This window comes from Phacochoerus africanus, chromosome 11 (genome assembly GCF_016906955.1).
Source record: "Phacochoerus africanus isolate WHEZ1 chromosome 11, ROS_Pafr_v1, whole genome shotgun sequence".
NCBI lineage: Eukaryota > Metazoa > Chordata > Mammalia > Artiodactyla > Suidae > Phacochoerus > Phacochoerus africanus.
The window spans coordinates 103,188,915-103,203,299 of record NC_062554.1 but is presented as its reverse complement, the minus strand read 5'-3'; the positions used below and the strand labels follow the sequence as shown (position 1 = coordinate 103,203,299).

Here is a 14,385-nt window from a genome sequence, read left to right as displayed (position 1 = left end):
ATGTTTCTGTCTTCTTTTTTTCCCCATGTGGCTTCTCTAAGTGGGATTCATCTGACTAATAAAGTCTAGGATTCACAGCATACTTTTCCTCTAGAAACAATGTAAAGACAAGACAACCTTGCTCTACTTTTGTATGGATGAGATAAATATTAATAAATATTTCCGTATGTATTTATGGAATACCCCAAAGTGTCAGGAATTATTTCAGGTACTTGAAATATTACTGAATAAGACACTCAAGACGCCTGCTTCGACGGAGCTTACACTCTACAGAATGAGACTGACAGTACACATAATCAACAAAAAATATTTAAGTAAATATATTAGTATAATGTGTCAGAAAGTGATAATTATAGAAGAAAGGGGAGAAAGGAGAGCCAAGTATGGGGCAGTGGGAATGTAGGCATTGCAGGGGCCAGATGGCTGGAGACTGTTAAGGCAGGCCTCATTTGAAATGGTGACATTTCAGCTGGCTTGAAAGAGGTGAGAGAATTGGCCTTTCAGGTATCTGGAGAAAGACAGTCCAAAGCAGAGAGGAAAGAACTAGTGCGGAGGCTTGGCATTGCTGACTGGCAAGGAGGCTAGTCGAGTGAGCTAGGAGAGCAGAAGATGATGAGAACAGAGAAGGAATCACAGATTGCGTAGGGTAGGCCACTGTCAAGACTTTGCTGTAAGCATTGCAGATTTGTACACTGTGGAGTGACATGATTGGATGTCTTAAAACAATTCCTCTGACTCTTATAGTGGGACTATATTGGAGAAAGAAGGTCAGAACCAGGATGCTCAGATTGATGTCTAATGCAACAGGCCATGGGAGAGATGATGGTAGCTCAGAACAGTGTGATAAGTGGTCAGACTCTGGGTGTGATCTGAAGGCAGAGGCAACAGGGTTTACTGATGGATTGTATTCAGGGAGAAGGGAATTCCAGAACTTAGAGGTTTTTGGCCTGAGAAGCAGAAACAGTGGAACTGTCATCATTGGAGTTGGAGAAGGCTGGAGGAGAAGCAGGTTTGGGGAATGGGTGGGTGTTCACTTTTGGTCAGGTTAAAGTTGAGACGTCTCGTGGACATCCAGATGGGGATGTTGAGCAGCAATTTGATATATATCTGGAGTATATGTAAAGAGGTCTGGACCAGAGATAGCAATTTGAGAGTAGTCAGCTTATGGATGGTATTTAAAGCCAAGTCTCTAAGAGCAGTGTTTTTCTTACGAATTTCTTCTAAGTCACTTAATGTTTAGAAACAGTTTCTCACATATTTAAGCCCACCTACCCATGACATTACCAAATAACGGGTATTCACATCGCTATTAGGAATGGAACCATGGAGTTCCCGTCGTGGCGCAGTGGTTAACGAATCCGACTAGGAACCATGAGGTTGCGGGTTTGGTCCCTGCCCTTGCTCAGTGGGTTAACGATCTGGCGTTGCCGTGAGCTGTGGTGTAGGTTGCAGATGCGGCTCGGATCCCACGTTGCTGTGGCTCTGGCGTAGGCCGGTGGCTACAGCTCCGATTCAACCCCTAGCCTGGGAACCTCCATGTGCCGCGGGAGCGGCCCAAGAAATAGCAACAACAACAACAACAAAAAAGACAAAAGACAAAAAAAAAAAAAAAAGGAATGGAACCAAGCAGAAAAACTTGCTCAGTCTGACATAGCAAATTAGTACTATTGGGAATAAAGTCCAGTTCTCTTATTCATGGGTTGTTTTCACTAGGCCTTGCTGTTTTAGCACCCAAGAATCTATGTGAAAAAGAGAACTGATCTGAAGCAGGCTTCTCTTTTGGTTTGTGGAAGAGAAGTGATCTGAATTTGCTTCATCCTCTGGGTCTGGAGAGGCACTGGGTGGTGGGTAAGGCAGGCGGTCTGGCCAGGATTAGCAGTCTGGATGGATATCTAAGGGGAACGACAGACCCTGGTTATGCTTCGTACTGAAACGGGTCACAGGCCACCCAGACAGCTTCCCAGATACACGTCTCTAAGGGATTGAAACTTCCCTAGATATGTACAAGCCATCAATTAAATTGAATTTATCAATTGTCATGGTAGACGTGGTGGGGCTTATGTTTTGCTGGGAGGGACATAGCTGTTTGAGGCCTGAGCTGAATAGCTGGGGGCAGTAGAGGAAAGATAGAGAGCTGCCACGCATGGTTCTTGTCTTTCTCAACCACTTCTCTGAGAGTGTTTAGCCTCTGTTGTCATTAACATTGAACAGATGCTTGACGAATATCTTTTGGAAAGGAAGACAAATTAATAACAAACCAGGGATGCTCATTTATCTTGGGCGCACTTGAGATCACAGGTCAGACTTGAGCTCACCGTGGTGGAAAATGACGTAGTAAGTGGGAAGGGTCTGTGGAGAACCCTGGCAGCAGCAGGATTCAGACATGGGCAGCCCAGTGACTGGATGATATCAGATGCTCCTGGGCGAGGATCTTAATTGCCCTCTGCCACAGATTCCTTGTTTGCAGCCTGGGGATGATAATAGTACCCCCTTTATAGAGATGTTTTGATAATGAAATGAAATAATTCATGTAAACTATTGAGCTCAGTGACCTGCTGAGATGTTTTCATGTGGTTTACATGAAAGCGCTCAACAAATTAGCTATTATTTTATTAAAGGATGTGGAGGCGATTTACTCCAGGATCCAGTGTCATTTAGGGGTAGCATGATGTCAGGCTATTCTGTTGATAACTGTGCCTTATTTATGTTTTATAATGTGGGTGTTTCAAACCATTTCACTCTATTCACTGGATTTTCTGGAGTTTAAACATCCTCATCAAACTTAATGTGACTCTGATCATTCTCCTCATTGCCACCAAGCATGATGACAGCCTTGTACTGTTCACCACCAAAATAATATTCCCTTCTCCCAGCTACTTCCTGCAAATGACTTCATCTTAATATAATCAAGGCAGTGCAGGAGAAAAAAATTATTATGGCAAGGAGGAAATTATGATCAATTTTTAGATGGTGAGCAAGATACAATTTTAAGAAGCCAAACCTGAGTAGCTTACAGATATATTTGATTTTACTCCTCCCCCCGCCCCAAGAACATCCTGATTTTCTGGTTATGAAATCATTTGGCCTCCTCTTGAAGACTTTGTTCTAAAACTTAAAGCATGCAGTGGTCTTCTTTTCTTGTTCTCAAAAGGAAAAGGGCTGACTGTCTTCATGCAAATTAGTCTGCTTTGTTGAAAAACTTCAGGAGACTCATCTATGAGACACAGACTAACAATAAGAAATGCAGTGCAGTTTATTATTCTGCTTTCAGCTGATGTAAGATTGTTTCCCACAGAATGGAATATTAAAAAAAATAATAGTGTTTCATCACAATGCCAAAACTCCAGCAATGCCTTTGAGTGCCTTCAGGGGTGGTGGTGGAGGTGGGGAAACTAACTATTCAATACTACATTATTTTCTGGTGATTTTGTGCTTAGCTAGGGAAAGTGTAAAGGAATGCAGAAAGGTGGGACTGATGTACTAAATTTAGGACCAGCAATTACACACATTGGAGTTTGAGCTTTTTTTTTTTTTTCCTCTCCTCTGTTATTTCGAATATAAAGAAAATACTAAGTAGGGATAGTATAAAAGTCATTTGTGAAAAATGAGTAAAGATTGTTTTGACAACGTCTAACACATCAGAAATGTTTCTCATTATTCTGACTGTATTAATTGAGGTTTCTTTTTTCCCCCTGTATTTCAGTGACAATTTCAACAAGCACCTTCTTTGACGGTTTGCTGGTGACAGGACTCTACACATCTACAAGTGTTCAGGCTTCACAGAGCATTGGAGGGTCAAACGCTTTTGGATTTGGTAAGCTATCCTGACATCAGAAGCCCATGATTGTCTATATTTTATCTGATAATAGGTCTTATTTTTTTGAAATATCTGTTTTAAATGTATTTGACATTTATTATTTCAGAGAAAATCACTGGAAGTGTTTTTTGTGTGTTTGCTTGAAGTTAGGTGGATTGAAATAAGTCAGGTGAATATGCAACCAGCCATGAGCTTGGCGTGTCAATCTTTCTCTCCCTCTCCCCATACACTGCTGCTGTTTTCCTTGGTCCTATGGGGTTTGATTAGATTTCTGTGTTCTGTCATGTAGGTTGCTGGAATTGGAATTCATTCTGATGCCTATGCATTTATTCAGTAACCTGTTTTTATAAACAGTTCTTAAAATCCTGGAGGAGGTGAAAAGTGTCATAGTAAGTTCAGCAAGTAAGCACGACCATATAAATGTGGAATGTGGAATCTTGCTAGGGGCTAGCTAGGAAAAGCACTGAGTGCTGGGAAAGGGCAAGACAGAGGAACGAGATCTCGTCTGGAGTAAAATGGCAAGTAGTTTGGAAGGCTTTCCTGGGGAAGTGGTATTGAGCTGAAATGTGAAGGATAAGGAATTAGTTCCTTAAAGGTCTGTGGAGGTGGGGCATGGCATACCTGAAGGAGCGAACTGAAGATACAAAGATCTCAGGGTGGGAAGAGACTGGCTGTGTTCTAGGAATGGCAAGAAGAGTTTGGAGTGGCTAATCTGGAATCAAGAGGAAAAGAGATGGGGCTGGATAGGAGACCATTTAGGATCTTGAGCAGAGGGTACCATTGAGGGTGTTGGGCTGGAGAGTGACTAGAACAGCCTTTCATTTTAAATAGATTACTCTGGGCTCAGTATGGAGAACAAACTGTAGGATTCAGGAGTGGATGCAGAAGGACTCTCCTGTAGTTAAAGGTCTGATGTGATAGGGCATGAGAAGAGTACAGATGTAGGCTGGTACTGGTCCAGCCTACAGGTCCAGCCTGCATGAGAAGGAGCGGTATGTGGTGGGGGTAAGAGTGTGGGCCGTGCAGTCAGAAGATTTGCTTTCAGGTCCAAACCCTGACCCATATTAGTTCTGTGCCTAGGCCACGTTGCTTAACTTCTCTAAGCTTAACTTCCTCATCGATGAAATGCTGATGACAATGCACCTGCATCATAAGATGTTGAGGATTAAAGGATATTGAGGATTAAAGGATGCCGAGGATTAAAGGAGGTGATACATAGAGAGCTTTTACCACATAGAAACCACTCACATACTAAGTATCCCAAAATTATAAACCATGATACCTGAAGCAGTTGCTTTTTTTTGGTATATACTTACTTCCTTTGGTGGAGGCTGGGTTGAAGGTAGGGAAGAAGCACCAAAAAAAAAAAAAAAATTCTCAAGTGGAATTAATCTGGGGTTTATAGGTCCAGATATTTTTGTGGACTTGGCTGAATGAAGTAGCTATGAGTTGCCAAGATAGAGGCTTTAAATGAGAAAAATCATTAAATATCACTCATAAGTATATTGCAAACATTTTGAAAGAACATCTAAAATGCATGTATCATATTACCTCAGATTTTAGCTAGTAAACCGAACAAAAAACTAAGAATTAGACATTGGTAGAAATGATTTGAGACACCCAGGCATAAAGAATTTTCCTTGGTGACTTTGAAAGCTATTAAAAAAGGCAGCTTCTTCTGAAATAGAGTGTATTTTGATTAACTTAATATATAGTCTTCCCATGAGTGCAGCTCTCTGAGAGAGAGTCTGAAGAAGCTTCTGAACATAAAGCCCATTGATGGTAGTGTGACCTCCATAATCAAATGCTCAGGTCTCCCACTGGTCACTTGGCATTTTTTTTAGGATATATTTTTTATGTGAATAGTTAGGTAAGTGAGATCTTTTTTAAGTTCCAGTAGTACCCAAATAATTTTATGTGTATTTTTTTTTTTTTTTTTTTGCTTTTTAGGGCCGCACCTGTGGCATATGGAGGTTCCCAGGCTAGGGGTCCAATCAGAGCTGCAGCTCCTGGCCTGCACCACAGCCACAGCAACTTGGGATCCGAGCCACGTCTGTGACCTACACCACAGCTCATGGCAACGCCACATCCTTAACCCACTGAGCAAGGCCAGGGATCCAACCGTCACCTCATGGTTCCTAATTGGATTTGTTTCCCCTGTGCCAAAATGGGAACTCCAATTTTATGTGTATTTATGTCATAATGGCAAATAACCTTAAAAATGAAATTTAATAATACACCTGAATATTATTCAACAGAGTTAATCTTCATAAATGATCAAAAGAAAGCAGGAGATGAAATGTCTTTTAATGTAAATCGTCACTTTTGGAAATAAAGGCACATTAATTTTTTTGGTTTTTAATTTACATTTAATATGTTCTTTACAATTTAAATAAAATGGAAACAATTTGAGTAGTGTACAGGTGAGAAAGTACAGGAAGAGTCTTATAGAAGGTAAAATGTAATGGAATTGCTTCTTTTCGGTAGTTCGGTAGGTGCAGCAGGATCAGTTGGAAGTAATGTGGCATTCCTTGATCTAGAACAAAAGAATTTTTTTTTTTTGTCTTTTCTAGGGCCTCTTCCGTGGCACATAGAAGTTCCCAGGCTAGGGGTCTAATTGGAGCTGTAGCTGCTGGCCAACGCCAGAGCCACAGCAACTTGGGATCGGACAGCTCATGGCAACGCCGGATCCTTAACCCACTGAGCAAGGCCAGGAATCGAACCCGCAACCTCATGGTTCCTAGTCGGATTCATTAACCACTGAGCCATGATGGGAACTTCTAGAACAAAAGAATTATTGAATATGTAATCTATCATTAGGCTCTGACTTAATTGATGGAATGCTAAGCAAATGTGACTTGTTTGGCATTTTCCCAGTATGTCATGGGATTAGTGTTTAAAATATTTAACTAGCTGTGTTAAGGCAAAGTAAAACATATAGTTGTGTCTAAAAAGGTACTCCTGAAAGTTTTTTCCAGTTATAATTAATTTTAATTGTACTGATTACACTTGAAGTTATAATCCACTCTCCTTTGCATATAAAATGTGTGTACACCCAGTCAAAATAAGGCCATAATTATTCTTAAGATATTGTTGTATAAATGTACTTCCACTAACATAACTACAGCCTTTTATGCAAAACCAGAATTCTTTAAAATGCATGCCTCACTGACCAAAAATAGATAAATGTCCGATAGTCAGAAATACATTAAAACAATAGCTATGCAAAAGATGACTCTATGCCAGCAATGCATGATTTGAAATACCTCATTTTGCCTGTCAATATAAGAAAACATGCTGCCCTTGGGAAGTGTGATGTTTAATTATGGATATCTCTTTGTGTATCCCAGGGAAAGAAAAAATGCTTTCCTCTTGTCTTTGGCACTGAATTCCAGCTCAATCATGTAAATCTTCAAGGCTTATTGTGGTTGCTCAATGAAGGGCTTTTTGAACATCCTTTTATATAAAATCATTCCTTTTCCAGACACTGAAATGCATTTTACTCAATATTTAGTATTCTGGCTCTAAAAGCGTGTTACTCAGTTTTTGGCATTCTGGCTCTCTGAAACCTGAGAATCAGGTTTGTAGGCCTGAGTGATAGTAGCCACACTTCAAATTGTTAGGCCCTGCATAAATTAAACTTTTGTTAGACCTTGCATAGGTTGCTTTGCAATTCTTAGATAATTTTGCTCAGCTAATATATCAGCCATTTTGGCAGTTTTTCACTTAAATTTTTATAATTTCCTATGTGTTTCATTTCTTTTTCCTGTAATAATTAGCCATTCTAGAGCCGATCATTTGTTTAGTTACAAAACTCTAAAAATGGCAAGATTTGATGAAATCTAAGTTGGAGGAGAAAATGTTGTGCACAGAACCAAGATCTGTTCTTAGACTCAGTCATGTCATGTTTTTAATAGAGATTAAACAACTAACATAAAAATGTAATATTTCAGTGTTATCTTTAAAGCATAGTATTAGCATTTTTGAACTTAATGATCTGATTTTTTTTTTCAGTGTGATGTAGCACTCTTTAGGTGAATAGGGATATATTTATAAAACAAAGCAAATATTTTAAGAAAGACTTTAAATTTCAGTAAATCTTTTTTTAATTGTTATTTCCCCAACACATTTTTTTCCCACTGTACAGCATGAGGACCCAGGTACACATACATGTATACAAACTTTTTTCTACCATTATCATGCTCCGTCGTAACTATCTAGACATAGTTCTCAGTGCCACGCAGCAGGATATCATTGTTAGTCCATTCCAAAAGCAATAGTTTGCATCTGTTAACCCCAAGCTCCCAATCCATCCCACTTATGTTGGTCACTGGTTAATAAAGATGTGTACTTTACCGGTAGGTTTAAACTATGTTAATTTCCAGGATGCAAGTTGTTGTTACTATTTTGTTGTCATTGAGAACAAAAATAAAGAGTCTGTTTAAGGTAATTTTGGTTATCCTTCACATTAAAACCAAGTAGAACTTTTTACAAATTTATTAATTATCACCAGGACCCCTGTATCCCTGGCAATTGCTGTAGTTCAATCTTAGGGGACCTGTCTGTGCGGCTTTGAAACACACGCATGTATCATGAATGCTTGCACGTATTTAGGCTGTAATATCTGTAAAGAAGGGGCAGCCATTAGCAATGTGATTAAATAGCATCCTGTAATAATAATGGTCTTTATTTGCCAACTGAAATAATTTAAATTACTCAGATGATCTTGTTAAGTTTATTTTGTCTCTTTACAAGGAAAGCTTTGTAACATACTTAAGGAATTTTAAACATATAGAGGAGTTTGAGGCTTGGCCTTTTAGTGAGTATGGTCAAAGATCTGTAGTTAGCAATGAGTCTTTAGGTTAATTAAACAAATACTCTAGTCAATGGTGCAAGGAGCACAGTTGACAGGGATTAAATTGTCATCAATTTATCCTATTTATAGGGCATTAACCTAAGGCTTGTTCTTTATTTATTCCATTTGGGTGTGCCAGCATTACCTTCATTAAAAAAAATGCTGTTATCTGCTTTGCATTTGACATATGACAAAGAGTTCAGGGATCTTTTCCAATTCCTAACACTAAGAAGAATCACCTGCTAGAATAGTGAGCATGTTGAATAAAAGCTGTAGAAATAATCAGTTAACAAATTGCTAGAGAAAATGTGGAGGGGTATGAGATTTGGCTCCAGTGGAGGGGTTAGTGGAGAAAGGCAGCTCAGTGCAGGGGTCATGACGTGACCTCTGGCATTAGGCAGTTCCGGCTCCATGCCCAGCCTAGCTTCTTGCTAACTTGGGCCACATACTCTCCTTTCCTGAGCTTCAGTGTCTGCATTTATATAATGAGGTTGATAATGGAGGAGCCCAGGTCACAAAGTAGCTATGTCAGTTAAGTAAGATTATCTGTTTAACTGCTGAAAATAGGTATTTTTTTTAAACACTCAGAAGGAAATGAGAATTCTATCTTTGAAATAGGAAACTAGAATAAGAAAATATTCATGTGGCAGAAGCTTTGAAAGAGGGAGGCTGGCTTTAATTTGGAGGGGGAAATGCAGCCCATTTCCTACCTTAGAACTTAGAGCTGAAATGTACCTTGGGTAGAGAGCCTGGCTCAGCCCCTGCCCCAGTGCATAGTTGAGGAAGCAAGGCTTTGGAAGGGCAAGTGCCAGTTTGCCCTTGGAGATAGTGTAGATGCGATGACTAAAACCAGGTGTTTTGACATCATATCCAGTCTCAGATACTTTTTTTGAAATACAATTTACATACACATAAAATTTACCATTTTAAGGTCAGTGATTTCTAGTATATTCACAAGGTCGTGCAGCTAACACTACTAATTCCAGAACACTTTTTCACCTCCAAAAGAAACCCCATCCCCGTTAGCAGTCACTCCCCATTCCTGCCTCCCCTTAGTCCCTGACAACCACTAATCTACTTTCTGTCTCTATGGACTTGCCTATATTAGACCTTTTAAATAGACAATACAGTATGTGGCTCGTTGTGTCATCCGTGTTACAGCATGTATCAGTACCTCATTGCTCTTTATGGCTAAATCATATCCTATTTTATAAATAGGCCAGATTTGGCTGTTTCCAGATTCTTTTTTTTTTTTTCGTCTTTTTTGCTTTTTAGGGCCACACCTGAAGCATATGGAAGTTCCCAGGCTAGGGGTTGAATTGGAACTGCAGCTCACCGCAACACTGGATCGCTGACCCACCGGCGAGGCCACGGATCGAACCTGCCTCCTCATGAATACTAGTCGGATTTGTTTTCTCTGCACCACAATGGGAACTCCAGTTTCCAGATTATCAAAAGGAGATTGGGCTATGCAAATTGGAGGAAAAAAGATCAAGGAGGATGCAAAGCAGTAGGACAGCCAACTTCCTTAGTAACTTCATCAGCAGCTCTAAAAGCACTAAAAATCCAAATTCCTTAGCCTGTTCTATGGTTCATACCTGAAAATGGTTAGAAATCAAAATGAGTGACTCCTTTGCCCTCCTTGGTGCCATTCAAGTGTCACTGTGGCACATTTTTATCCTAACCTTTTGGTCTCAGTTTAAACCATGAGATACACAAGCCAGGCCAAGTCAGTCATATTTACTAGTCCAGGGGTTTGGAATCAAGACTCATCAATCCTGGTCCAACTGTGCATGAGCTGCATCAAGGCACATGTAGACATTTGGGAGCTCTAGGCAGCTCTCTTCCACAGGGGGTCAAAAAAAGGTCCTGCAGAGAGAGGAGGAAGAGAGAAGGATAGAATGCTGCAGGGAGTAGGAGAGCTTCTCAGGCTCCTATTTTAGGCTTTCTTCCCACCGGGCTCAGATATTCTTGGGTTCTAAGAAACAATTGAAAAAAGCTAACTTTTTAATCAACACTTGGTATGTACAGGTGTGTGTCAAATAGTAACTCTTTTGATCCAAATAAAAATCCTGCTATAATTATCCTCACTTTGTCAGTAGAGAACCTAAGGTCCAGAGAGGGTAGGTAACTTGCCCAAGGTCACACATAGGCACTTGCAACACCATGCGTCAAACCCAGATCTATGGACTCTCATTAAAGTCTCCTTACAGCCCAAGCCACCTTGAGTTGGTTTTGATTACAACCAAAAGAAGAGGTCCTCTCTGCTACAGCCCTGTCCCTAACCCCTGTCTTTTGCCAGCTTCCTTTTCTTCCTTCCCGGTCAACCACTCCCACTACATGTACCCACATACCATACCTGTGCACCGATCATAGTAAGCCACACGCAGTTCCAAAATCCCAGGTGCTTTCCACCTTGTGTATGGTGCTTGGAATTCCTTCTGCCCCTGGGTTGCTGGGCGAAACTGCTGTTATCTTAAAGGGCCTCTGTCCTGACTCACCTCCTCTACTGAGCCTATGTGACCCCTCCTCTCTGTTCCTCCCTGGTTCACACCTGCATGGAACTCTCTGCTCCTTCCTCCATGCTTTACTCTCTTCTCTGACCTTCACCAGCAACCTCCAACCATCTGTCCAATTTACTTGTTTTAAAACCTTTATACCACTTTGAGGACGAGAGATGATCTAGTCATCTTTGCTCTCATGGCACGTAACAAGTGCTCAATAAATATTTATTGAAGGATTAAACCAACAAAAATCTTGGAGGCTTCATAGGGTATATTGCTAGCACTGACATTAGTAAATGCATGTTTGTGCACAAGTGGACGGATATGGACAAGAGAGGGAGAATGTTATTGCCTTTAAGTTTGAGGATATTTCTGAATTTGTATATGTGCATATAAATCTACACATTTGTCCAACACTTAAGACTATAGCTCTTAGAGGAAAACATAGGTGGGACACATTGTAAATCAATCATACTACAATAAAATTTTTAACAAAATGAGTTCCTATTGTGGCTCAGCAGGTTAAGAACCTGACATGGTGTCCCTGAGGATGTGGGTTTGATCCCTGCCCTTGCTCAGCATCGAGCGAGGTTTAAGGATCCTGTGTTGCCACAAACTGCAGCATAGGTCACAGATGCTGCTTAGATCTGGTGTTGCTATGGCTGTGATGTAGGCCGGCAGCTGCAGTTCCAATTCAATCCCTAGCCCCTAGCCAGGGATCTTCTATATCCCAGAGGTGTGGCCCTAAAAAGAAAAAAAAATTTTTTTAATTAAAAAAATAAAGACTAGGAGTTCCCGTCGTGGCGCAGCAGTTAGCGAATCTGACTAGGAACCATGAGGTTGCAGGTTCGATACCTGGCCTTGCTCAGTGGGTTAAGGATCCGGCATTGCTGTGAGCTGTAGTGTAGGTTGCAGATGCGGCTTGGATCCTGAGTTGCTGTGGCTCTGGCGTAGGCCAGTGGCTACAGCTCCGATTAGACACCTAGCCTGGGAACTTCCATATGCTGCAGGAGCGGCCCTAGAAAAGGCAAAAAGAGAGAAAGACAGACAGACAGACAGACAGACAGACAGAAAGAAAGAAAGAAAGAAAGAAAAATGGAAAGAGAGAAAGGACGGACAGACAAACTATAGGAACAAATGGAATTTTATAATTTTTTTTTGTTTTCTTTTCGGCTGTGCCCATGGCATGTGGAAGTTCTCAGGTCAGAGATAGAATGCTCAGGTCAGTTACAGTCTGCATCACAGCTGCGGTAGTCCAAGGTCCTTAACCCATTGCATTACACAGGAATTTTCCAGATGTTACTTTTATATTAGAAATCCTGGAGACATTTGTTATCCTGCAGTTACTTTGTTCCTTCCTCTCCTGGAGGTGGCAGGTACCTGCCTTCAGATAGGATAATGATTGATTAAGCACCTTCTATAGAATTAAGAGAGTAGAAAGAACATCAAGAGATGGTCCAGTCCAGCTTCCTATCATAGTGCAGGTCAATGTCTAAATAATACATGACAGTTAATTTCTTATTTTATCTCTTAGATCTTCCCCAGAATGATGTCTCTGTAATTTCTGGGGAACATAGTCTAGGAGTGCATAAAGTGTGATCATTAAGGAAGATTTTCTGTTATATTCATATAATCCCCTTGCCTAACTTCAGTACAACCTTTATATAAATTTTCATATGATTTAAAATCATTGTTAAAAAGTTAAGTCACTTGTTTCCTTTCCTTGAGACAGAAAGAAAGTAAATAACAACAAAATCCCAAACAAACCCCCTCTCCCAAAAATTACCCACAAAACCCCAAACCAAAACAAACCCACCACACTTCATGCAAGGTTCAACTATTTCATAGCTCCTCAATAATTTACTTGTCAGTTTTCTCTGGAGAATCCACAGATTCTAGATAGAAGAATTCAGTCCTAGTAAGATGTGTACCCAGAAGCCACTGCAGGTACCTTAAAAAGGTATCCCTAAGGAAGGGTTCTTCTGGCTCCTTTCTCTTCCTTATTCCTGCTCAAATCTGCACACTCAGGAACAGAGGAAACTGGCTGTTGATAAATAAGAACATCAGTAAATGCACATTTTTAGAGCATATTCTAATAGAAGTTGCCACTATGCTGTATAAATTATGAATTTTGAAATTGTTTTGTTGTAACATTGCCTGTTAGTATTAAAGAATTATTGGCAGAGACTCTTCTGCCTTGGCAACTGTAACCTTATTTCTGTTGTTAAAGAAGATATTTGCCCCGAGACTGAGCACCTAGCAAAAAGAATGGAGCATTGTCTCTGTGTAAGGTACTTTTTTTTTTTTTTTTTGGTACTTTTTCATATGCCCAAGTTTTTAAGAAGAATCCTAGAAAATAAGTTTCTATAAACGCGGTCTTAGCCCTCACTAGGTAAAAGCAGAATTGGAAATTCTTTTCTCTTTCTTAAGTAATAAATTTTTAAAACCACTTAGGAATCCTGGGTCTTTGCTGATAAGAGATATTGTTTTCTGCGAGAGTGAGACTTTTCACAGTATGCCAGTCTGTCCAGTTTAACTAGACACGAGCTTGAATATATGCTTAAGGGAATAAACTTCAAAAAAACCAGTCTAGTGGTCATTTGGTTTATAAGGTGGTTTCCTTTTCCTAAGGTTTCCCAGGACACCCCCCCCCCCCCCGCCCCGCTTTTTGGTATCCAGGTGGTGAGAAATGAGTTTGTTTCATGTTCACAGTAATTGACTTATACATACTCTTGGGTAAAGTTGGCTGCTTCTTTCCTGGCAGTTAAATTTAAGAAAACTTAAAGTAATATTATAGTATTATTACTTCCTAGAAATAGTTGCGATGTGCATCATGTATTCTGATGTATCTTTGAAGTATTAAAAAGAAAAGAGTGAAAGTAAATGCCTGGCATAGCCTACAAAATAGTTCTAGATACAACATATGAATTCGAAAAGAGATGTAGGAGTCCTATAAAGGCCCTTCCCCAAATGCCAGTTCTGTTTTCACTCTTGTCTTCTGTTCTGCGGTCTGTATTCAGCCCTCTGATGCTGAGTTTTGCATGTAGCCTATTAGATGTGTAGGCTGCTTTCTGAAGCAAGCGCACAACTAAATTATTGTTTTCAGGACTCCAAATGTCTGAGTAGAAAGATACTTCCTAGTGTGGGAGTTGCCATTTTGGAAAACAGAATAGCAAAAATTGTTAATATTTTGGCTAAAGTTCAGACTG

At 40.2% G+C, this 14,385-nt stretch overlaps 1 protein-coding gene across 3 annotated transcripts in view; it reads left to right on the top strand.

Annotated features, from left to right (window-relative positions):
* Nucleotides 1–14,385, top strand: part of RELN (reelin) — a 500,685-nt gene that overhangs the window by 73,020 nt on the left and 413,280 nt on the right. For all 3 annotated transcript variants that reach the window (XM_047752963.1, XM_047752962.1, XM_047752964.1), the window contains exon 2: nucleotides 3,704–3,814. In XM_047752963.1, the coding sequence (XP_047608919.1) occupies nucleotides 3,704–3,814 (111 nt within the window). The remainder of the gene's footprint in view (nucleotides 1–3,703; nucleotides 3,815–14,385) is intronic.